The sequence below is a fragment of the Taudactylus pleione genome, unplaced genomic scaffold (assembly GCF_031769625.1).
Source record: "Taudactylus pleione unplaced genomic scaffold, aTauple2 ptg000572l, whole genome shotgun sequence".
Taxonomy (NCBI): Eukaryota; Metazoa; Chordata; class Amphibia; order Anura; family Myobatrachidae; genus Taudactylus; species Taudactylus pleione.
The window spans coordinates 2,279,778-2,303,393 of NW_028284974.1; the positions used below are offsets into that span (position 1 = coordinate 2,279,778).

General features: G+C 47.4%; 1 protein-coding gene across 3 annotated transcripts; it reads right to left on the reverse strand.

Moving 5' to 3' along the window:
- Window positions 1–285: 285 nt before the first annotated feature.
- On the reverse strand, window positions 286–15,184 carry RABAC1 (Rab acceptor 1). 3 transcript variants are annotated; one of them, XM_088453199.1, is made up of 6 exons: window positions 15,049–15,178; window positions 10,842–10,928; window positions 8,611–8,820; window positions 2,567–2,664; window positions 1,184–1,285; window positions 286–757 (listed from the first exon to the last, which is right to left on the reverse strand). In XM_088453199.1, the coding sequence occupies exons 1-6, from the start codon at window positions 15,129–15,131 to the stop codon at window positions 672–674; spliced, it is 666 nt and encodes a 221-aa protein (XP_088309325.1). In that variant the 5' UTR covers window positions 15,132–15,178; the 3' UTR covers window positions 286–671. The 3 variants fall into 3 exon arrangements, with proteins under 3 accessions (XP_088309325.1, XP_088309327.1, XP_088309326.1); XM_088453201.1 differs by lacking the exon at window positions 15,049–15,178 and adding an exon at window positions 14,895–15,022; XM_088453200.1 differs by lacking the exon at window positions 10,842–10,928 and having other exon boundaries at window positions 15,049–15,184.
- Between the last annotated feature and the right edge of the window lie 8,432 nt (window positions 15,185–23,616).

The following is a 23,616-nucleotide window of genomic DNA, read 5'->3' on the forward strand; positions in this document are numbered from 1 at the left end:
AACTTTCAATGGTCTGGTACACAAAAAGGCCTCATTGCATGTCTTGCCTGTTCAGCGAGTCAGAATATTGTTCAGAAGTACAGTACCTTTAATATGAGATTATTACATAATAACAAGTTTATTACATAGTAGGGTTAAATATCACAAAAAAAAAAAAAAAAAAAAAGACAGACAACCTCATATAGCAGTGTTGGCTAACCTTGACACTCCAGCTGTTATGGAACTACATAACCCAGCATGCACTGCTACAGTTTTGCTATTAGGGCATGCTAAAACTGTGGCAGGGCATGCTGGGATATATAGTTCCACAACAGCTGGAGTGTCAAGGTTAGCCAACACTGTCATAGAGTTTCAAGAGAGTGCTCCAGCTCCTTCAGGAAAGAGTAGCCGTCAGTTGCTTTCGGATTTGTCCCTCTGGGCTGACCAATCCCCACCTATAATCTATACAGAGTGCGCCGTATTATACTGGTAGTTTTCTTGAGGCAGTACAAGGGGCTACTTGCCGACAGTCACCGGCCCTCATGATATTGTGCAAAGGCTGCTGCAAAAGTGCGCAATGAGGAAGGAAGGGTTATAATGTGGGAAGGAAGGTATAATATAATATGGAAAAGGTACAACAAGGGCCCACACCAGTGCTGCCAGTCAGGTGAGAGGATCCCAGAGACCGCTTGTTACACAGATTCCATCTGCAGTTCCTCTACATCCCCCTCTACCTCATGGAAAGATGCATGGGAGCCAATGACGACGAGCGTGGCACCTGCAGGACAGAAGGGAACATGATAGTGGGAGAGTACAGGATAGAGACAATGGGATATATTTTGGCCTACATTCACTTGTGGTAAGAGGGAGACGCCATAATGTACAACTCCAACATGTCATAAGACAGCGCAAGAGGAGATACATTAATAATTAGCTACCAATAAATGGTGACAGATTTCATTGTGTCCTAGTTTGCATGGTTCTGAACTAAACTTCCCAGAATCCTTTGTAAAACAGTGGGGCCTGAATTATGTGCTCTGCCTGCAGCACACAACGGAAAATGAAAAATCCAAACGATATAATGGTGCTCAATTTTATGCGATATAAAACATAGACAATTATATACATTTTCCAAATCTATAACTAAAGAAAAGTCTGCAGTGTGAGGTCACAGTGTACATTACAATAAAACAGACAATCTTACCAAGAACCCAGAACACAGCAGACCCGGCTCCTGCCAGCCAGAAGAATGGGAAGGAGACCGCTCCTGCCAAGCCATACTGATTGGCCATGGTCAGCTCCCGGCCTGTAATGACAAAGCCGTTATTGCTACAGGATCACTAAACATATCATACAAACCTGAACGTCACATATGGAAATTTATTGTTAGCACCACATATAGTGAAAGATGTCAGTGATGTGTAGAGGCATTAGCAACTGTTATTAGCAGTCCTAATTACTGGCTATTGGGGCCTAGGAGCAAGTATCCAGCCACGTGCTGAGTATTGGCCCACCTACCCCAGTTATCGCATAGATGGGTTTCCCAGGCCCCGGATGGAGCAGCCAGATGATGGAATGAATGACTGCAATGACATGAAATACCAGTCTATCCAGTTACTGTATTATTAGAAACTTTGCAGTCTGTTTATTGAACAGCAAATAATGCCGGATAATCTATGTGAGGAGTGAAAGGCTTTTCTGACTGGGCATCAGGAGCCAATAGCACTGTAGCTGTTTATACAAGGGCTTTATGTAGGTTAGGGTGGTCAGTCATTTCTCCCCCATGGTGGTGTATGCGGATCAGCCAATTAACCATTTTTTATTCAAGGGGGCTGTATTTCTGGTATAACCCATGTGTATGGGGCACGGTTAGTGTGATGTGTAAATATATTTCCACTACTTCCCGTCATCCCCTAATATACCATGACCAACCAACCCATAGTGCAGGCCTGGCCAACCTCTGGCTCTCCAGCTGTTGTGAAACTACAATCCCAGCATGCCCTGCTACAGTTTTGCTATTAGGGAATGCTAAAACTGTTGCAGGGTATGCTGGGACTTGTAGTTTCACAACAGCTGGAGAGCCACAGTTTGGCCAGGCCTGCCATAGTGCAACTAATCTACTGGGCATTTGCTAAAACTCTGCTACCATCACATCTGTCCCTCTTAAATATGATACAAACCACCTGCCCCACATATCTGAGTGTCCGCTGACTTGCAGAACACACTGAATTCCAGAGGAGCAGGTTAAACATGGCAGACTGAAGTATTCTAGTGACCTGGAGAAAAGAGAAACTAGGAGCCAAAAGTGTAAAGATATCTGCTGAATAAATGGGACATTAAAAAAGGAATCTGTTTATAATAAGAGGTCATGGAAGGGATAGGTCACTGCCTGCCCTTATCCCATATATTAGCCATCCCTGCCAGATTAGACCTCCTGGTGTAATATGCTCAAGTACAATGTTCTAAAACTAAAGAACTAAATTACATTATAAAGTGGTTATTCAGGAGACACGTTTCCAGGTAGTGAGTTAAACCTGCTGAGCATAACAGGGCTGTATCTATAGGAAACACAGGGACAGTAACTTACCGAACAGAACCATCTTAGACTGCAGGGTCTTCAGGTAAATGATGTAACAGCCACCAAAGAAGACGGCCAGGGCTATAAGCAGCATGGGGCTGGTGATACTGGGAAGGACAAATGGATAAAACAGATGTTTCTGGACTACAAATCATTCAACATACACCCACCAGGTATAACATTAATACCACCTTCCTAATATTGTGTAGATCCCCCTTGTGCCACCAAAATAGCTTTGACCAGCCAAGGCATGGACTCCACAAGACCTCGGAAGGTGTTCTGTGGTACCTGGCACCAAGACATTAGCAGCAGATGCTTTAAGTTCTGTAAATTGTGAGGTGGGGCCACCATGGATTGGACTTATCTTTCCAGCACATCCCACAGATATTCACTTGGATTGAGATCTGGGGAATTTGATGGCTAAGTCAACATTATATTCCTCAAAGCATGGGCGCCCATGACCCTGTTGCCGGTTCACTGTTTGTTCTTCGTTGGACCACTTTTGGTAGGTACTAACCGCTGCATACTGGGAACACCCTACAAGTCCTGCTGCTATGGGGAAGCTCTGACCGAGTCATCTAACCAACACAATTGGGCCCTTGTCAAAGTCACACGGATCCTTACACTTGGTCATTTTTACTGCTACCAACACATCAACTGCAAGAACTGAGTGTTCACTTGCTGCCTAACATATCCTATCCCTTGGCAGGTGCCATAACAACAAGATAAATAATGTTATTCAGTGCAACCGTCAATGGTTTTAATGTTATGGCTAATGGGTATATTTATTTATGTATAAAATGGTGTGTCAAAAGTGCAGAAAATCCACTAACATGACTGGACTCACCAAATCACATAACCATGCATTATTTCCCAATGACCGCACACCTCCCAGTGTGACTGCATGTCTGCACTACTTCCCACTATGACCAAAACCTAATAAAGTGTATACAATAGCATTACTCACAGAGAAACCACTCAGAGAAAAGCAGCACAACAGTGCCTCACTCTGACAGAGATACCACGTCACAGCCTCACTCTGACAGAGATACCACGTCACAGCCTCACTCTGACAGAGATACCACGTCACAGCCTCACTCTGACAGAGATACCACGTCACAGCCTCACTCTGACAGAGATACCACGTCACAGCCTCACTCTGACAGAGATACCACGTCACAGCCTCACTCTGACAGAGATACCACGTCACAGCCTCACTCAGACAGAGATACCACGTCACAGCCTCACTCAGACAGAGATACCACGTCACAGCCTCACTCAGACAGAGATACCACGTCACAGCCTCACTCAGACAGAGATACCACGTCACAGCCTCACTCAGACAGAGATACCACGTCACAGCCTCACTCAGACAGAGATACCACGTCACAGCCTCACTCAGACAGAGATACCACGTCACAGCCTCACTCAGACAGAGATACCACGTCACAGCCTCACTCAGACAGAGATACCACGTCACAGCCTCACTCAGACAGAGATACCACGTCACAGCCTCACTCAGACAGAGATACCACGTCACAGCCTCACTCAGACAGAGATACCACGTCACAGCCTCACTCAGACAGAGATACCACGTCACAGCCTCACTCAGACAGAGATACCACGTCACAGCCTCACTCAGACAGAGATACCACGTCACAGCCTCACTCAGACAGAGATACCACGTCACAGCCTCACTCAGACAGAGATACCACGTCACAGCCTCACTCAGACAGAGATACCACGTCACAGCCTCACTCAGACAGAGATACCACGTCACAGCCTCACTCAGACAGAGATACCACGTCACAGCCTCACTCAGACAGAGATACCACGTCACAGCCTCACTCAGACAGAGATACCACGTCACAGCCTCACTTTTAAAAGATGACAGAATTACAGCATACCTCAAAGGACCCGGCAAACTACCACCAAAGATGACACTTAAGCTGCCCATCCACTAGGCGATTAAATTGAGAGATTGAACGATAACGAAGTCGTTATCGTTCATTAATCGTTTACTAAAATGTCTAAAACGACCAGCAATGCGTGTTCCCGCTGGTCTTTAAAAACTTTAATAACCTTGCGGCTCCCACCATTGACTACAATGGAGGGAGCCGTTCATTGGCTGAGAGACGGGAGATGACCCCTCTCAGCCAATGAACGCTTAGCAGCGGGGTTTCCATGGTGATACCCCGCCGCTAAGCTCTCATTCGGGAAGTACCGTTTTATAGAACGGTACTAAGTTCGTGGATCGCATTTTCGTTTTTTTTTTGCCAAGTCCGGGGATGCCTACTTTGGAACGAAGAGGACAGAACCTCGCATAGGAGATGGTGAGTATGTTTTTTTTCACAGGTCCCCTATGGATACTTTACCGGACAAGTGGACCGATGCTACAGGTTACATAGGTGAGTATGTGTACATGTGTGTGTATGTATGTTTAATAAACTTATACTGTCACGGTGTGTGTCCTGTGTTTTTTTTAAACATTTTTTTACAGGTGAACTACAGGTACTAGTGGGCCCTTAATGCCCTGCATGCTGGTACTTGTGGTTCTCCAAGTACCAGCATGCGGGGCAGGCTTGCTGGGACTTGCAGTTCTACTTGTAAAGACAATGTTTGATATTCTTTATTTACACCACACCACACAATCAACCCGCCACCCACCGCCACCAGGGGTGGCGGGGATAGCCCCGGGCTATCGGCCTGGGCCTGGGGTGCCCTGGAGAGGGTGACCCCTTTATTGGGGGGGGTCCCCAGCTCTCCAGGGATCCCCGGCCTGGGCTGACTAGCGGTCAGGGCTGATGCTGCGGCTGGGGGGCCCGGTGAAAGGGCTCCCCTGGCTGTGGCATCAGCCCCCCGCTAGAAAAAGTCCAGTGCTGGTTCTGGAACATACAGGGGAACCCTACTAATTTTTTTCCCCTGTATTTCCAGAACCAGGACCGGATCAGAGCCTAGAGCTGGTTGCGCAGAATACGGGGGACCCCTACATCGTTTGTCCCCCGTATTTTGGCAACCAGCGCTGGTTCTGACTAGCCCGGTGCTGGTTGTGCTTAAGTACAGGGGACCCCTACGTCGTTTGTCCCCTGTATCTAAGCACACCCAGCACTGGGTCACTAATGCCCGGGGCTGGTTGCTCTTTTTTGGGGGGGGGCACGCCATTTTTTTCTTTTTTTACACAGGTTTTTTTTTTTTACCACAGCAGCACAGACGGGTCTCACGGACCCGTCAGTGCTCTGTGTCAATGACACAGATGCAAGTAGCACGAATCTCCTGGTCCGTGCGTGCATCTGTGTCATTGAAATACACAGCAGCACAGACGGGTCTCACTGACCCATCTGTGCTCTTTGTCACTGTCAGTCACACAGATGCATGTAGCACGGATCTCACGAGTCCGTGCTACATGCAAATGAGCACCATAATGCTGATTGGCTGAGAGCCGTGACAGACGGCTCTGTCAGCCAATCAGCACTTTGCCCATTGAAGGCAAAGGCATTTTTTTTAAAATGGCCGCTCGAGGCAAAACCTCGAGATCAGACAGCAGATCTCGAGGTTTTACCTCGGGAGAGGGATCCGGGGCAGACAGGGAGATCCGAGCTTGGGCTTGGGAAGTTCGGGTGGGTTCGGTTCTCAGGGAACTGAACCCGCTCATCCCTAATATATATACACACATACATACACACACGTGATATAGCAGAATTTTTTTAACGCCAACAAAGTGCATTGTCTTTAAATAAAGTGCTGTTTTAAAAAGAAGATCTTTGTTTTGCAAAGCTGCCATTTAGTAAATACGTGAGATATATCTTTTCTCATTAATGAATATCAACGATCACACCTGATAGAATAAACTTTAGTTTTAATTGTCTAACTACTGTAATAACTTAATTCATTGCAGCACACATTGGAAAACAAAGGAGGTGATTGGACAACGGCTACATGACGTATTGCAAAGGGATAGGTGTTAAAACCTACTTAAACCAGTCCCTGTGTGTAATCAGAACCGACAGCGAAACACGCGTCCCGGTCACAGATCTGTTATAGATTACAATACTGATACATAGGTTATGTGAAATAATCAGTTTACTACAATTACATTAGCACAGAGTTGGTATTAGCTTATTTTGGTGAACTTTAATCACGTATATAAGCCTAACAATTTGGTATGTGACAAATATACTTGTTTACTCACCTTTCTAACTAACGTAGCGTTCAGATACAAATACCCACTATGAGGGCACCATAGAATTGCCAAAGACATGATATTGTTCACACTAAGGGTCTGATTCAGAGATGTACGCTAATGCAATTTCAGGCTGCGCTTTCGCACGGAACACAGCTGAGAAAATATGCTAATGCTTCCAAAGCTTAATCGAGCATAGGGACACCCACTGCTGCCTTCTCAACGCACATCCGGGAGTCACACAGCATGTAAGGCAAGCCTGACCAGCCGCAAACACTGCAGCTCTCCTGACACGCAGAGGTCTTACGCAGCCTAGGAGATTGCAGTGGTTAATTTATGCACGCCCACAATACGGTGTTTATACAGTCAGACACACCTGCGTTTTTCTAACCATCCCCTGCGTTACCACCACCAAGCACTGACTACCTGTCACTCGCTTGGCAAGTGGTTCCTGTGTACGAGAGTAATCGCAATGCTATCGCTGAACGTGCGCAGTTCGGCTTTCGCACTTGCACAGTTCGGCTTTCGCACTTGCACAGTTCGGCTTTCGCACTTGCACAGTTCGGCTTTCGCACTTACGCATTAGCAAACAATCGCTCGTTCTGCGAAAATATTGGCATTGTGTCAGTCTCAAAATCAGGCCCCATTTCCCTGTTCCGCAAATCCGACCAATGGTCATAGATGATCGGCGATCCGTTGGCGGATCAGAGAAATTCAACGTGGAAAAAATCCCAGACACAACTTTTCCGACTGTTTTCTCAGGTTGGAATCGGAGAATCGAGATTTTTCAACATGTTGATTATCTCTGTTTCTAGGACCCCGCCATCAGCAGAGAGAGAATTGCCGCCATCAGTCACAGATGTATGGGCCTCATTAGACCCAAAGACCTCTGGGCAGAGCTGAAGGTGTTTCAGCTACGATAGAGTCTCTGGTGCAGAGTCTGCTTCTAGTGCAGTGCTGGAGAACGTGTCCATGAGAGAAGTAGACCAGGACTCACCACAAATCCCCTTCAGCGGTTACCACAGACAACACTCAGCATTCCCTCCATTACAGATAATAGATAGAAGTGTACAGCACAGCATATAAAGACTGCCTCCAACATTTACAATCTCGTGTTGGCTGTCTCTTCCGAGTTACTTGCCCGTGCTCAGTCATGTAAATCCCCATCAGCCACCTTCTTACCATTTTGTCGGAGTCCTTCATTTCACAGATCAATCTGACTTACAGAAGGAGAAGTGCTGGAACAGAGGGCCTGATTCAGAGCCGCTCGTTCGCTCCGAGCGATGTTCGCACAACTGCACATGGGTCATAATGCGCATGCGCCAACCAGTCATTGCGGTCGGAAATCGAGCGCTCGCAAAATAGCGAGTGCCTGCTAATTTGAGTGACAGGATGAGGCGTATGTGGGTGGTAACAGGGGAAGGTGCTTGAAAACGGGGAGTGGTGATCCGAACGCAGGCGTGCCAAACGGTCAAAACGGGCTTTTTAAGGGTGTGCATAATTAACAAAGCAGCGTCATCGACCACGTTGCTTGGTTGTTTCTTAGCCTGAACTGTTCGCATGATTGCGGTAGGAAAATCCAACCACAAGCACTGCGAGCAGTTCAGACGCCTTTCGATGTACTCGATTAATCAAATAAATAGCGGAGATGACGTATGATGCGAGCGGCCAGGGGGCGTCTTTACAGAATAGCGAGCGCATGTTTCGTTCGCTCGCTCAAACAGAGGCGTCAACAGACCGCAAAAAGTAAGCGCTCAATTTAAATAGCCGGCCCCTTTTTCTGAACGAGCGAACGCAAATAGCGTCCGGCTCTGAATCAGGCCCAGAGAACATAAGACTGTATAGAATGATGCTGGCAGACAGAAGAACTCACATGCAGTACATGATGAGCCCCAGGAAAACAAAGATGTAGTTGCTCTGAAAATGTTCCACATTCCGCGTCATGCGCTTACACAGATCCCCGAAGTTCTGTGGACGGGAGAAGCGTCTCTGGTCAATAAAGTTATTCCATGGGCGGATGTGGGCCCTGCGCCGGTCAAACCAATCCTTCGCTGTGCTTGGGGTGATCATCTTGGGAAAGATCCTGAGGAGGGAAGGAAGAGGTCTAATGAGATAGTGTGCAGCAGAGGAGCAGATACAAGATGGATGTCTAGGGAACAATGAACAAAAAGGACTCAGGGAAACAGAGGACAATGGGCCTGATTCAGACCCACTCGCAAGCGGCTGTCTGCTCGCAAGTGGGTCGATGTTGTGCACTGCGCATGCGCACGACGGCGGGAGCTCCGTCGTGCGCATGCGCCAGACGCGACGAGCGAAGGACTTTCCTTCGCTCGTTGTGTCTGATCAAAGGGGGCGTGCTGTCGATGTTGATTGACAGCACGCCCCCTTTGGTGGGCGTGCCTCCCTGACGGGGGCGTTCCCAAGGGAACGCCTACCGTCAGAAGCCGGCCCACTGACATCACTAGTGATGTCAGTGGGAGTGATTTTGGCTCTGATAGAGCCAAAATCACTCCGGGCCTTGCGGTTGAAAAACTCAACCGCAGGCTCCGGCTCGCAGTGGCGATGGTCGCGATGGTCAAGACCATCGCGGCCAGCAAACTGCACGCTCGTATAGGCTGTGGGTGGTGACCCACAGCTATACGAGCGTCCAGGAGGACGCGCCATAATTATGGAGGGCGGCCCTCATTCAGAGCGTACGGCTCTGAATGAGGGCCAATGTACCTATGTACCGAAAAGGACCCTGCTGGAAAAATACCATTAGATTTATTAGAGCAATTTCCTTACATACTGCTTTCTATAATAATCACTTGTGCAAATAGCATTACTGATTTCACCATACAGGACATTAAAGTGGCTTTATAAACTCAGAACAAGAAACTCACGCGTCAGAGGGGTCTCATGGTAAAACACAGTCTGTGGTAATGGCATTTTAGCTGCAGCCCGACCACCGCACAGAAAACCGCCAATCACAGTGTAACAGGAGCCATAATGCTTAATAAATACTCAGCTCTGATCTGATATTACAGAGGGTACGGTTATTGCTATTTTGCTGTACATCAAACACTGTGGTCCTGTCTTCTTTACGGTTCTTAAAAAACAACTTGAACTTCATGAAAATGGCTGCTAAAGCCACCGAGACTTCTGACGTAGACAAAAAAGCTGGACATTACATGGCCATAAATCTGCTGCACACACTAATACCCCTTTTACACCGGAGCTAAAACCCGGGTTTTTGAAGGGTTAACCTGGGCAGCTCCCTGGTGTAAAAGGGGAGAGAGTTGGATCGCCGGGTCGAGTGACCCGGCAATCCAACCCAGGTAACTGGCAGGGTTTAACACTGGTCACAATGACCTGGAGTGCGCTGCTAGCCGGCCGATTGGTCCGGCTTCAGTGGCGCTTGGAGATGACGTCATCTCCAAGCGACCACTTTCACTCCGCAAAAGCCTGGTCTATGCAGACCCGACTGCGGTGTGAGCGGCGCCGACTCGGGAATATCCCGAGTCGGCGCCGGCAAAATTCCAGGTCTGATCCGGATAGGAACTTTGTTCCAACTCCAGGTCAGACCCGGAATTTAGGTGGAAAAGGGGTATAAGAAACATACACCTGCATTACAGGTAATGGGTCTATCCTCCCAGGGACAAGTATAAGCGTAGTCGGGGGGTAATAAGCCAATGTAAGATGTATGTGATAAATAATACACCATCTGTCACAATCAGATCTGCTTTCTGTTTGATTCACTGTGTAACAAATCTGTGGATTTCCAAAACTCGTTTAATGCATGGGACAAAGCTAAGACTGGGGTATGACAGAACAGCATAGAGCACACGTTAAATCTGGGACACGTGTCTGTAACGTGGAAGTCTACTGCACTATTTGTATTTCCTACAGCAGTAGAGCAATGTTTAGCATACAGAGTTTATGCAACTGGTCTGTGTGGTTTATTGATGCCTCGCACGTGACAGGCCGCCATCATCAGATGGACATGTTTGTGTAGGCATGACGTGTTGGACAGGTTAGGTCAGTTCGTCCTTACAGATAACAGACATGCAGATGATCAGGGAACAATAACTGATGCATTCAGCAATAACACATTAGAGTTCCTACTTGGTAATAATGCCACTGGGTCCCTCGTCCGCTGCTCCAGTTAACACCTCCCCACTCTTCCCTGTCATGTTCAGTGTCCTGGGCTTTCTGCGACAGGAACAGAGAGAGACACAGAACTTAGCAGGCCTGCCACATGCCCAATGCTAATATACATTCCTATCATAGATATTAAAGGAGAACCCCACCTTAAATTCTATATTATTTCCAAGCGCATGCTCTGTGCTAATATACGTTCTATTCCTAGATATTAGAAAACCCCACATTAATAGTAGTGTTTATTCTAGCACCCTGCACCTGTCACAACCTGTGCAGTACCTCTTTCCTACCGGAGGTGGCGCTTTCCGCTGTTGTGCTTCTAGCACACTCTAGGGGTCATTCAGACCCGCTCGCAAGTGGCAGTACGCTCGCAAGCGGGTCGATGTTTCCCACTGCGCATGCGCACAACGGAGGGAGCTCCGTCGTGCGCATGCTCGAGACCCGGGGAGCAATGGGCTTTCCATCGCTCCCGGTCTCGCACCAAACGGGGCGTGCTGTCGATGTTGATTGACAACACGCCCCCTTTGGTGGGCGTGCCTGCCAGACGGAGGCGTTCCCATGGGAACGCCTACCGTCTGAAGCCGGCCCCACTGACATCACTAGAGCCAAAATCACTCCAGGGCTTGTGGCAGGGAGACCCTACTGCAGGGTCTCCGTCGCAAGTCCGATGGTCGCGATGGTCAAGAGCATCGCGACCATCTTTTTGGCCGCTCGCATATGCTGTGGGTGGTCACCCACAGCTATGCGAGCGGCCAGGAGGCCGCTCCATTTTCATGGAGGAGGGCCCTGATTCAGAGCGAGCGCTCTGGTCAGAGCGTTCAGCTCTGAATCAGGCCCTCTGGTCTGTATCTTAGCAGTTTGTTGCATTAGCTGCTAGAAGCACCAGAGCAGACAGGAACACCCCAGGCAGGAAAGAGGAACTGCACGTGTTGTGACAGGTGCATGGTGCTAGAAAAAACACTAAATAGGTTAATTATTTCAAAGAATGTGCTATACACTCTAATCCAAGATTAGAGAACACCACCTTAATATTTATATTACTTTCAAGCCTTAAAAAAAATATTTTCGTTTTACCAGAATAACCAGCGGCTAAATGTAATAGCTTGCGATCTTCAGCCGCTGCGGGGATTTATGCGAGTCTCCTCGTATTTCCAAGTGCCAATCATTTTAAAGGCTAAAACCAGCTTGGTTTAGCCTTTAAAATGATTGGCGCTTTAAAAATACGAGGAGACTCGCATAAATCCCCGCAGCGGCTGAAGATCGCAAGCTATTACATTTAGCCGCTGGTCTTTACCGTTGGATATACACTCTCTCTAATAGAGACAGACCCAGACCCTCTAAATTCACAATGGTTTCCATTGGGTAGAAAACATGATGCCCACCAACTAAGCTACTGCACTATATATCTGGACCTGGCGTATGCTGTCACCTTAGCCCTCCCCCTCAGGATGTGCATGCCATTCTGCATTATTATATAGATATTAGTATTGTATGGATATATCAAATGAAATGCTAAATATCTAACACTTGTTCACATATTGACTAGGACGGTAATGAATTGTATTTCTGTAATACACAGGTAAACAAGATGGATACATCTGTAACAAAACGTCCAGGAACGAAAAGCCGTACCAGCAACTTAAACACACATGATATGTTCCAGGAACTAGACACAGACAAGGATATCCTGTGTGTGTACAATGCAACCTGTGGCCTGGCAGTGCCACCTTGTCGGTGTAACCCTAATGGTCCTGTCTTACAGAGTGTACGCTGACTGGGTAAGAAGAACAATGCAGGGACTGGCAGTAGTGCACATATGGATACCATAAGTTATTGCTGCGTGCAGCATGTTACTAGCATTAAGCATGCTCCGAAACCTACCTAACATTACAGGAGTCCTCAATATAGAATAGTCATTTATACCACAAAGTTTAATTATTAATAAATTACATTAATGGTGTCCACAGCACTGTACGGTGGTCATTAGACAACTCAGACAGAATGAGAACTATGGGCCCAATTCATGACAATTACACACGCAGTCTCACTGTGATATGCTAATACATTACGAACGCTATGCCGTCACAGCACTACATAAGGACGCCTACCTTACACACATCTGTAATGTTTAGCAAGACTGAGAAACCATCGGTAACATGGAGTACCATCGCAGCCTCACACACACTTGCACAAGGTCTGACGTAACTCAGAAATTGCTATCCTCAGCGCACGCACTGAGCACTCGAGCTGCGTATGGCATTGCAGTGGATAATTTATGCATGCCCCTGCAACAGCGTTCAAACGCACTGGCACGCCTGCATTTCCCCGACCACCCACCCTGCAATGGGTCTGCGTAGCCACTGTGAACGCAGACCTGGGCTCGTATTCAATTTGAGGCAAAAAGTCCGGATGCACAATACTTTTTCGCCAATGACGTAATTTTCGTCTGTTTTGCTTTAACCCCGTATTCAATTTGAAAGACTTTCCGCCTAGGTGGAAAGTCAATGCAATGTACTAGGCGAAAAAGTTTCGCCTATGAAAAGCAGGCGGAAAAAAGTGCAGAATTGGGGTTTTGGGGTGTAACGTTGCAGGAACCCCCCTGCAGCCTTCAGACAGTCCCCCAAAGGTAAACTGTGTCAAAAAAAATTAAAAAACACTTAAGGACACCCCAAAAAATGACTTTGAAAAGGGGGCGAAAAAAAATGTTGGTGTAAAAAGTTAAAAACTAGCGAACTTGACTCTGGGGGGGCCCCTAAGTATGGGCCAAGTGTTTTTTTGATTGCAGGTGCTTGCGGCAGGTGGATTTTTCACAATTTTTTTCAACTTCACTTTAGCAACTTTTAAATATGCTACCCCCCATTTTCAAGTACCCCAAATTTGCTGGGATAACTTATTACCTGGAAAAAATACTCCTGAATACTATTCTGCACCAAGTATAGAAAAACACTATTTAGCAGCTATTGAGCCCATTTAAAAACAGCAAATACCTTCAGCAAGCCAAATCGGTGGTACCATAGCTAACCCCCATGTCAAGCATCTTTTGCGGGGTGTCAGGCTGATTTCCCCAAATCTGACAGGACTTTCCGCCTGTTCAAGTTTCGCCGGGTCCCGTTTTCGCCTACTTTCAAATTGAATACGGGGTAAAGCGTGCAAACGCGCTATACTTTTCCGCCTACAAAACAGGCGAAGTAGGTGAAAGGTCCGGGATGCGGAAAAGTATTGTGGCTCGGCTCAAATTGAATACGGCTCCTGATCGCAGTGGCTAGTTCGCGTACAGTGATGCATACACATGCGCAGAACACAATCGGCCGATTGCATGCGTAATGGCAGTTCCGATCCTGGCTGAATCAGGCCCTATGAACACAAACACAAGTATACAACCAGACGCAGGGTGGGTGGTATTGAGGAGGCAATGAGTAGAATACGACTATGGCTAGAAGAGCAAGAGGGAATCAAGACCAAATACACAAAGACAGCACAGCTACCACCAAGGGATCCCTTGATGAGTTGAATAAACAAAGTTTTTCTTTATAATCTGCGGTTAGCGACATTTTACTGGATTTTCTATTCTTTGGACATTTGATGTCTTTAATGGAGCACACCCTGATGGCTTAAGTTAGGTTCAGTGTGCCCTCAGACTTTGAGATATAGATATATATATATACACACACACACACACACATACATACATACATACATACATATACACACAGATATTATTCAAGAGGAATTCAGTTCCTGTGCCTCCCATTAACTGACACAATGTCCTGGCCCAAAATGTATTTTCATAAGTTAAGCTTTATTTTAAAATCCTTTTCAGTGCCATCTTTTCACACACATACACATTTTAAATTCTATAGCTCCACTCACAGTTCCTGAATCTATTTTTCTAGAAAATAGCCCTGTGTATGATATATATATATATATACACACACACACACACACACACACACACATATACACACACACAAACAGGGAAGGAATAAAATGGTTTGCATATCTGGTTACAGTCACAACCATTGCCAGAGGTGGTCACTGTGTCTCTCCTGCTTCCTTCTGTGGAACTACAAGTCACAGCAAACCAAGAACTGTCGGAGCCATCTGGGATCTGTAGTTCCCCGGCAGACTATAGTAAACACTCCCGCCCCTCCTCCCCACCAGCACCACCTACCTCCTCTGCTGGCAGCCGCCGGAAGTGATCTGGCACCGTCCGGAAGCAGCTGCGGGGAAGACACTGTCCAATGCGGTTCTCATAGCAACCAGCGCCACGCGGCCGCCCGGTGACGTCACTCCGCAATGCCCCCTGGGAGGTGTAGTCTGGCGCACCCGGCTGCACCATGGGACGGCTTATTAATGAGGAGAATGACTTGGTGGGCGGGGCGTACGACCCAATTACTCTATGCGGGTGTGTGTGTGCTGGATATTTATTGGAGCGGCCATGAATGATATGATGGGGGGAGTAGTTCAGTCCGTACATCATGCATAAGGTCCGATAGGGCAGCTGAGGACAAGATGGGGGAAGGTATTTTATTCTGTGTAAGTCACTTTTACTGACACTAATCATGAGCTAAATCTGATGTAGTTCCATTGTTTGGACACTAGGGGGTAAATTTACTAAAGTGAGAGTATTTAGAAGACAGTTTCAAAAGTGATGTTGCCCTTAGCAACTAATCAGATTCTACTTAACATTTAACTAGCACCTCCTAGTAGATAATAGCCAGAATCTGATTGGTTGCTATGGGCAACATCGCTTTTAAAACTCACTTCTAAAAACTCTCACTTTAGTAAATTTACCCCTAGGGGGTCAAACCAATTAGGTGCGAGTTGGATCCTGCGAGCCGCTCTCATGGAAAACTCGTACCGCAATTTTCAATTGCAATCAAAATATGCCATACTCACCTTGCTTTTATCAGAGGCAATTCACGTTTTTATTTTGTGAGCATGTGAAAAGTTAGGGATATCTTTAATTTCAGGTAAAAATGTCAGGACACTGATGTGCAGAACCTCCGATGATGTGAGACAGGTACGTGGTGGTGGAAATGATGGGGGACAGGAACATGGAAGCGTAAATGATGTGGGACATGTATGTAGAGGTGTAAGTGATGTGGGACAGGTTGGTGGAGGTGTAAATGATGTGGGACAGGTAGGTGTAGGTGTAAATGATGTGAGACAGGTAGGCGGAGGTTTAAATGATGTGAGACAGGTACATGGAGGTGTAAATGATGTGGGACAGGTAGGTGTAGGTGTAAATGATGTGAGACAGGTAGGCGGAGGTGTAAGTGATGTGGGACAGGTACATGGAGGTGTAACTGATGTGAGACAGGTACGTGGCGATGTAAGTGATGTGGAACAGGTATGTGGAGGTGTAAATGATGGGGGACAGGTACGTGGAGGTGTAAATGATGGGGGACAGGTACGTGGAGGTGTAAATGATGTGGGACAGGTAGGTGGAGGTGTAAATGTGGAGGCGTAAATGATGTGAGACAGGTAGGCGGAGGTGTAAATGATGTGGGAGAGGTAGGTGGAAATGATGTGAGACAGGTACGTGGTGTTGGAAATGATGGGGGACAGGTATGTGGAGGTGTAAATTATGTAAGACAGGTAGGTGTAAATGATGTGGGATAGGTACACGGAGGTGTGAATGATGGGGGACAGGTATTTGGGGGTGTAAATGAGTTGGTACAGGTATGTGGAGATGTAAATGATGGGGACAGATACGTGGTGGTGTCAATTATGTGGGACAGGTACATGGAGGTGTAAATGATGTAGGACAGGTATGTGGAGATGTAAATGATGGGGGACAGATATGTGGTGGTGTAAATGATGTGGGACAGGTACGTGGAGGTGTAAATGATGGGGGACAGGTACCTAGAGAGGTGTAAATGATGGGGGACAGGTACGTGGAGGTGCAAATGATGGGGGACAGGTACGTGGAGGTGTAAATGATGGGGGACAGGTACGTGGAGGTGTAAATGATGTGGGACAGGTACGTGGAGGTGCAAATGATGGGGGACAGGTACGTGGAGGTATAAATGATGGGGGACAGGTACGTGGAGGTGTAAATGATGGGGGACAGGTACGTGGAGGTGTAAATGATGGGGGACAGGTACGTGGAGGTGTAAATGATGGGGGACAGGTACATGGAGGTGTAAATGATGTGGGACAGGTAGGTGGAGGTGTAAATGATGTGGGACAGGTAGGTGGAGGTGTGAATGATGTGAGACAAGTAGGTGGAGGTGTAAATGTGGAGGCGTAAATGATGTGAGACAAGTAGGTGGAGGTGTAAATGTGGATGCGTAAATGATGTGAGACAAGTAGGTGGAGGTGTAAATGTGGCGGCGTAAATGATGTGGGACAGGTACGTAGAGGTGTAAGTGATGTGGGACAAGTACATGAAGCTGTAAATGATGTGAGACAGGTACATGGAGGTGTAAGTGATATGGGACAGCTACGTGGAGGTGTAAGTGATGTGGGACAGGTATGTGGAGGTGTAAATGATGTGGGACAGGGAGGTGGAGGTGTTAATGATGTGGGACAGGTAGGTGGAGGCGTAAATGATGTGAGACAAGTAGGTGGAGGTGTAAATGTGGAGGCGTAAATGATGTGAGACAAGTAGGTGGAGGTGTAAATGTGGCGGCGTAAATGATGTGGGACAGGTACGTGGAGGTGTAAGTGATGTGGGACAGGTACATGAAGCTGTAAATGATGTGAGACAGGTACATGGAGGTGTAAGTGATATGGGACAGCTACGTGGAGGTGTAAGTGATGTGGGACAGGTATGTGGAGGTGTAAATGATGTGGGACAGGTAGGTGGAGGTATAAATGATGTGAGACAGGTAGGCGGAGGTGTAAATGATGTGAGACAGGTAGGCGGAGGTGTAAATGATGTGGGAGAGGTAGGTGGAAATGATGTGAGACAGGTACGTGGTGTTGGAAATGATGGGGGACAGGTATGTGGAGGTGGAAATGATGGGGGACAGGTATGTGGAGGTGTAAATTATGTAAGACAGGTAGGTGTAAATGATGTGGGACAGGTACACGGAGGTGTAAATGATGGGGGACAGGTATTTGGGGGTGTAAATGAGGTGGGACAGGTATGTGGAGATGTAAATGATGGGGACAGATATGTGGTGGTGTAAATTATGTGGGACAGGTAGGTGGAGGTGTAAATGATGGGGGACAGGTAGGTGGAGGTGTAAATGATGTGAGACAGGTAGGTGGAGGTGTAAATGATGTGAGACAGGTAGGTGGTGGTGAAAATGATGGGGGACAGGTACATGAGGTGTAAATGATGTGGGACAGGTATGTGGAGGTGTAAATGATGTAAGACAGATAGGTGTAAATCATGTGGGAGAAGTACACGGAGGTGTAAATAATGTGGGAGAGGTATGTGGAGGTGTAAATGATGTAGGACAGGTATGTGGAGATGTAAATGATGGGGGACAGATATGTGGTGGTGTAAATTATGTGGGACAGGTAGGTGGAGGTGTAAATGATGTGGGACAGGTACGTGGAGGTGCAAATGATGGGGGACAGGTACGTGGAGTTGCAGATGATGGGGGACAGGTACGTGGAGGTGTAAATGATGGGGGACAGGTACGTGGAGGTGTAATTGATGGGGGACAGGTGTGTGGAGGTGTAAATGATGTGGGACAGGTGTGTGGAGGTGTAATTGATGAGGAACAGATGTGTGGAAGTGTAAATGATGTGGGACAGGTAGGTGGAGGTGTAAATGATGTGGGAGAGGTAGGTGGAGGTGTAAGTGATGTGGGATAGGTGTGTGGAGATGTAAATGATGTGGCACAGGTGTGTGGAGGTGTAATTGATGAGGGACAGGTAGGTGGAAGTGTAAATTATGTGGGACAAGTATGTGGAGTTGTAAATGATGTGGGACAGGTAGGTGGAGGTGTAAATGATGTGGGATAGGTAGGTGGAGGTATAAATGATGTGAGACAGGTAGGTGGAGGTGTAAATGATGTGGGACAGGTAGGTGGAGGTGTAAATGATGTGGGACAGGTAGGTGGAGGTGTAAATGATGTGAGACAGGTAGGTGGAGGTATAAATGATGTGAGACAGGTAGGTGGAGGTGTAAATGATGTGGGACAGGTATGTGGAGGTGTAAATGATGTAAGACAGATAGGTGTAAATCATGTGGGAGAAGTACACGGAGGTGTAAATAATGTGGGAGAGGTATGTGGAGGTGTAAATGATGTAGGACAGGTTTGTGGAGATGTAAATGATGGGGGACAGATATGTGGTGGTGTAAATGATGTGAGACAGGTAGGCGGAGGTGTAAATGATGTGGGAGAGGTAGGTGGAAATTATGTGAGACAGGTACGTGGTGTTGGAAATGATGGGGGACAGGTATGTGGAGGTGGAAATGATGGGGGACAGGTATGTGGAGGTGTAAATTATGTAAGACAGGTAGGTGTAAATGATGTGGGACAGGTACACGGAGGTGTAAATGATGGGGGACAGGTATTTGGGGGTGTAAATGAGGTGGGACAGGTATGTGGAGATGTAAATGATGGGGACAGATATGTGGTGGTGTAAATTATGTGGGACAGGTTGGTGGAGGTGTAAATGATGGGGGACAGGTAGGTGGAGGTGTAAATGATGGGGGACAGGTAGGTGGAGGTGTAAATGATGTGAGACAGGTAGGTGGTGGTGGAAATGATGGGGGACAGGTACATGAGGTGTAAATGATGTGGGACAGGTATGTGGAGGTGTAAATGATGTAAGACAGATAGGTGTAAATCATGTGGGAGAAGTACACGGAGGTGTAAATAATGTGGGAGAGGTATGTGGAGGTGTAAATGATGTAGGACAGGTATGTGGAGATGTAAATGATGGGGGACAGATATGTGGTGGTGTAAATTATGTGGGACAGGTAGGTGGAGGTGTAAATGATGTGGGACAGGTACGTGGAGCTGCAAATGATGGGGGACAGGTACGTGGAGTTGCAGATGATGGGGGACAGGTACGTGGAGGTGCAAATGATGTGGGACAGGTAGGTGGAGGTGTAAGTGATGTGGGATAGGTGTGTGGAGATGTAAATGATGTGGCACAGGTGTGTGGAGGTGTAATTGATGAGGGACAGGTAGGTGGAAGTGTAAATGATGTGGGACAAGTATGTGGAGTTGTAAATGATGTGGGACAGGTAGGTGGAGGTGTAAATGATGTGGGATAGGTAGGTGGAGGTATAAATGATGTGAGACAGGTAGGTGGAGGTGTAAATGATGTGGGACAGGTACATGGAGGTGTAAGTGATGTGGGACAGGTACGTGGAGGTATAAATGATGTGGGACGTGGAGGTGTAAATTATGTGGGACAGGTAGGTGGAGGTGTAAATGATGTGGGATAGGTAGGTGGAGGTATAAATGATGTGAGACAGGTTGGAGGTGTAAATGATGTGGGACAGGTACATGGAGGTGTAAATTATGTGAGACAGGTACATGGAGGTGTAAGTGATGTGGGACAGGTATGTGGAGGTGTAAATGATGTGGGACGTGGAGGTGTAAATTATGTGGGACAGGTAGGTGGAGGTGTAAATGATGTGGGACAGGTAGGTGGAAATGATGTGAGACATGTACGTGGTGTTGGAAATGATGGGGGACAGGTATGTGGAGGTGGAAATGATGGGGGACAGGTATATGGAGGTGGAAATTATGTAAGACAGGTAGGTGTAAGTGATGAGGGAGAGGTACACGGAGGTGTAAATAATGTGGGAGAGGTATGTGGAGGTGTAAAATGATGTAGGACAGGTATGTTGAGATTTAAATGATGGACAGATGCGTGGTGGTGTAAATGATGGGGGACAGGTATTTGGGGGTGTAAATGATGTGGGACAGGTATGTGGAGGTGTAAATGATGGGGGACAGGTAGGTGGTGGTGTAAATTTTGGGGGACAGGTACGTGGTGGTGTAAATGATGTGGGACAGGTAGGTGGAGGTGTAAATGATGTGAAACAGGTAGGTGGAGGTGTAAATGATGTGATACAGGTACGTGGTGCTGGAAATGATGGGGGACAGGTATGTGGAGGTGTAACTTATGTAAGACAGGTAGGTGTAAATGATGTGTGAGAGGTAGGCGGAGGTGTAATTAATGTGGGAGAGGTATGTGTAGGTTTAAATGATGTAGGACAGGTATTTTGAGATCTAAATTATGGGTGAAAGATACATGGAGGTGTACATGAAGGGGGACAGATATGTGGGGGTTTATCTGATGTGAGACAGGTATGTTGAGATGTAAATGATGTAGGACAGGTATGTTGAGATGTAAATGATGAGGGACAGATATGTGGTGGTGTAAATGATGGGGGACTGGTACGTGGAGGTGTAAATGATGGGGGACTGGTACGTGGAGGTGTAAATGATGTGGAACAGGTCCGTGGAGGTGTAAATGATGGGGGACACGAACGTGGTGGTGTAAGTGATGGGGGACAGGCATGTGGAGGTGTAAATGATGGGCAACAGATATGTGGAGGTGTAAATGATGGGGGACAGGTACGTGGAGGTGTAAATGATGGGGGACAGGTACGTGGAGGTGTAAGTGATGGGGGACAGGTACATCGAGGTGTAAATGATGGGGGACAGGTACGTGGAGGTGTAAATGATGGGGAACAGGTATGTGGAGGTGTAAATGAAGAGGGACAGGTACGTGGTGGTGTAAATGATTGGGGACAGGTACGTGGAGGTGTAAATGATGGGGGACAGGTACGTGGAGCTGTAAATGATGAGGGACAGCTTCAGAGTGGTGTAAATGATGAGGGACAGGTACGTGGAGGTGTAAATGATGGGGGACAGGTACGTGGTTTTGTATATGATGTGGGACAGGTATGTGGAGGTGTAAATGATGTGGGACAGGTATGTGGAGGTGTAAATGATGTGGGAGAGGTATGTGGAGGTGTAAATGATGGGGGACAGGTACATGATGGTGTAAATGATGGGTGATAGGTATGTGTAGGTGTAAATGTTGAGGGAAAGAGGGCCTGATTTAGAGCCGGACACTCTTTCAGAGCGCTCGCTATGAATCAGTGCCCTCCTTCTCTTTTTTAGAGCAGCCTCCTGGTCGCTCGCATAGCTGTCGGTGACCACCCACAGCTATAGCGAGCGGCCAAAATGATGGTCGCGATGGTCAAGACCATCGCGACCATCGGGCTTGCGACGAGACCCTTGTGGTTGGGTCTCGTGGCCGCAAGCCCTGGAGTGCTTTCGGCTCTAACAGAGCCGAAAGCACTCCCACTGACATCACTTGTGATGTCAGTGGGGCCGGCCCCAGACGGTAGGTGTTCCCATGGGAACGCCTCAGTCTGGGCAGCCACGCCCCCGGGGGCGTGCTGTCACTCACCATCGACAGCACGCCCCCTTTGAAGCGAGACCCATAGCGACGGCTTGCCCGTCGCTATCCGGGTCCTGTGCATGCGCACGACGGAGTCGCCTCCGTCGTGCGCATGCGCACTGGGCTAACATCAACCCGCTTGCAAGCGCTCAGCGCTCGCGAGCGGGTCTGATTTAGGCCCAGATACTGTAGGTATAAAAAATGTAGGAGAAATATGTGGAGTAAATTATGCCGGACAGGTGTGTGAAGGTTTAACTGATTGGGGTTAGGTGTGTGGGGTATACTTGCCTACCCTCCCGATTTGGCCGGGAGCCTCCCCAAAAAATTGGGTGCTGCTCCCAGCCCCCTGGAAAGGCAGGCAAGCCTCCCGGCAGCGCCGGCCCACCACCGCGGTTGCAAGAGAAACCCCCACAGCAGGGTAGGCCGATGACGCGATTTACTCTGAATAGTCATTTTGGCCCCGCCCTCTGCTCACAATGCCGGTAGTCTCTGCCATTTCGGCCATGCCCCCGCACCGATCACAAAACTGTCCGTTCACGCCCTCCCTGCAATGCCAATCTGGCTGTTCCCTCCTGGAAGGGATAAATTAGGAAACAATTTGGAACGGGCAGCCAGAATATCGGCAACCCTGGTGTGGGGGATGTAGTTGGCATCCCGGCACACGCAATGCTGGTGGTCAGAATCCAGACAGCAGTCAGAATCCCAATGACTGAGATTCCGACTGTGAATATTAGGGTTCCACTGTCGGGATTCCGCTATCTGTATTCTGACTGCCATCATTTCAGCACTGGCATTGCGAACCCAACCCATGTGTGGAGGTAGGGGACAGGTGTGTGGAAGTGTATTGATGTTAGAGTGCTTTTTGAACTTCCAGATGGGAGTTAAAGACATTTATTCTTACTTTTTACAATCTTGTATAAAAACACTGCAAAATCACTACAGAAGCATTTTTCTGTACCTTAAAATGCTAGAAAGACTTTAATTTAATTTAAAAAAAATGCTTTTTTTAGCCTTTAATAAAAAGTGCAAAAAACAGATATTTAACACCTTTTGAGAACCTTCAATACTTAAGTTATGGCCACTAACAGCCTTGTAAATGGTCCTGCTATCTCAGTTGTCAATTTTTGGGGGTCCAGGATGGTTTCCCCACTCTTTCTTATGGAAATTCGTGAGTAGCGCAAAATGACATTTTTGTATTTGGAGCTCACGTTTCCCTGGAGCGCACAAAAGTGCGCAGTGGGCGAGTTTCATGAAACACACTCGCATTTGCAAACTCGCACCTAATTGGATTGACCTCTAGATGTCAGCAGAGCCCACACTGAATAGACTGTTGAGTTGTTGCGTTTTCGCAAGTTACAAGCTACACATGCTGGTCCCTGCAGAAGGGTCGTGACTACAG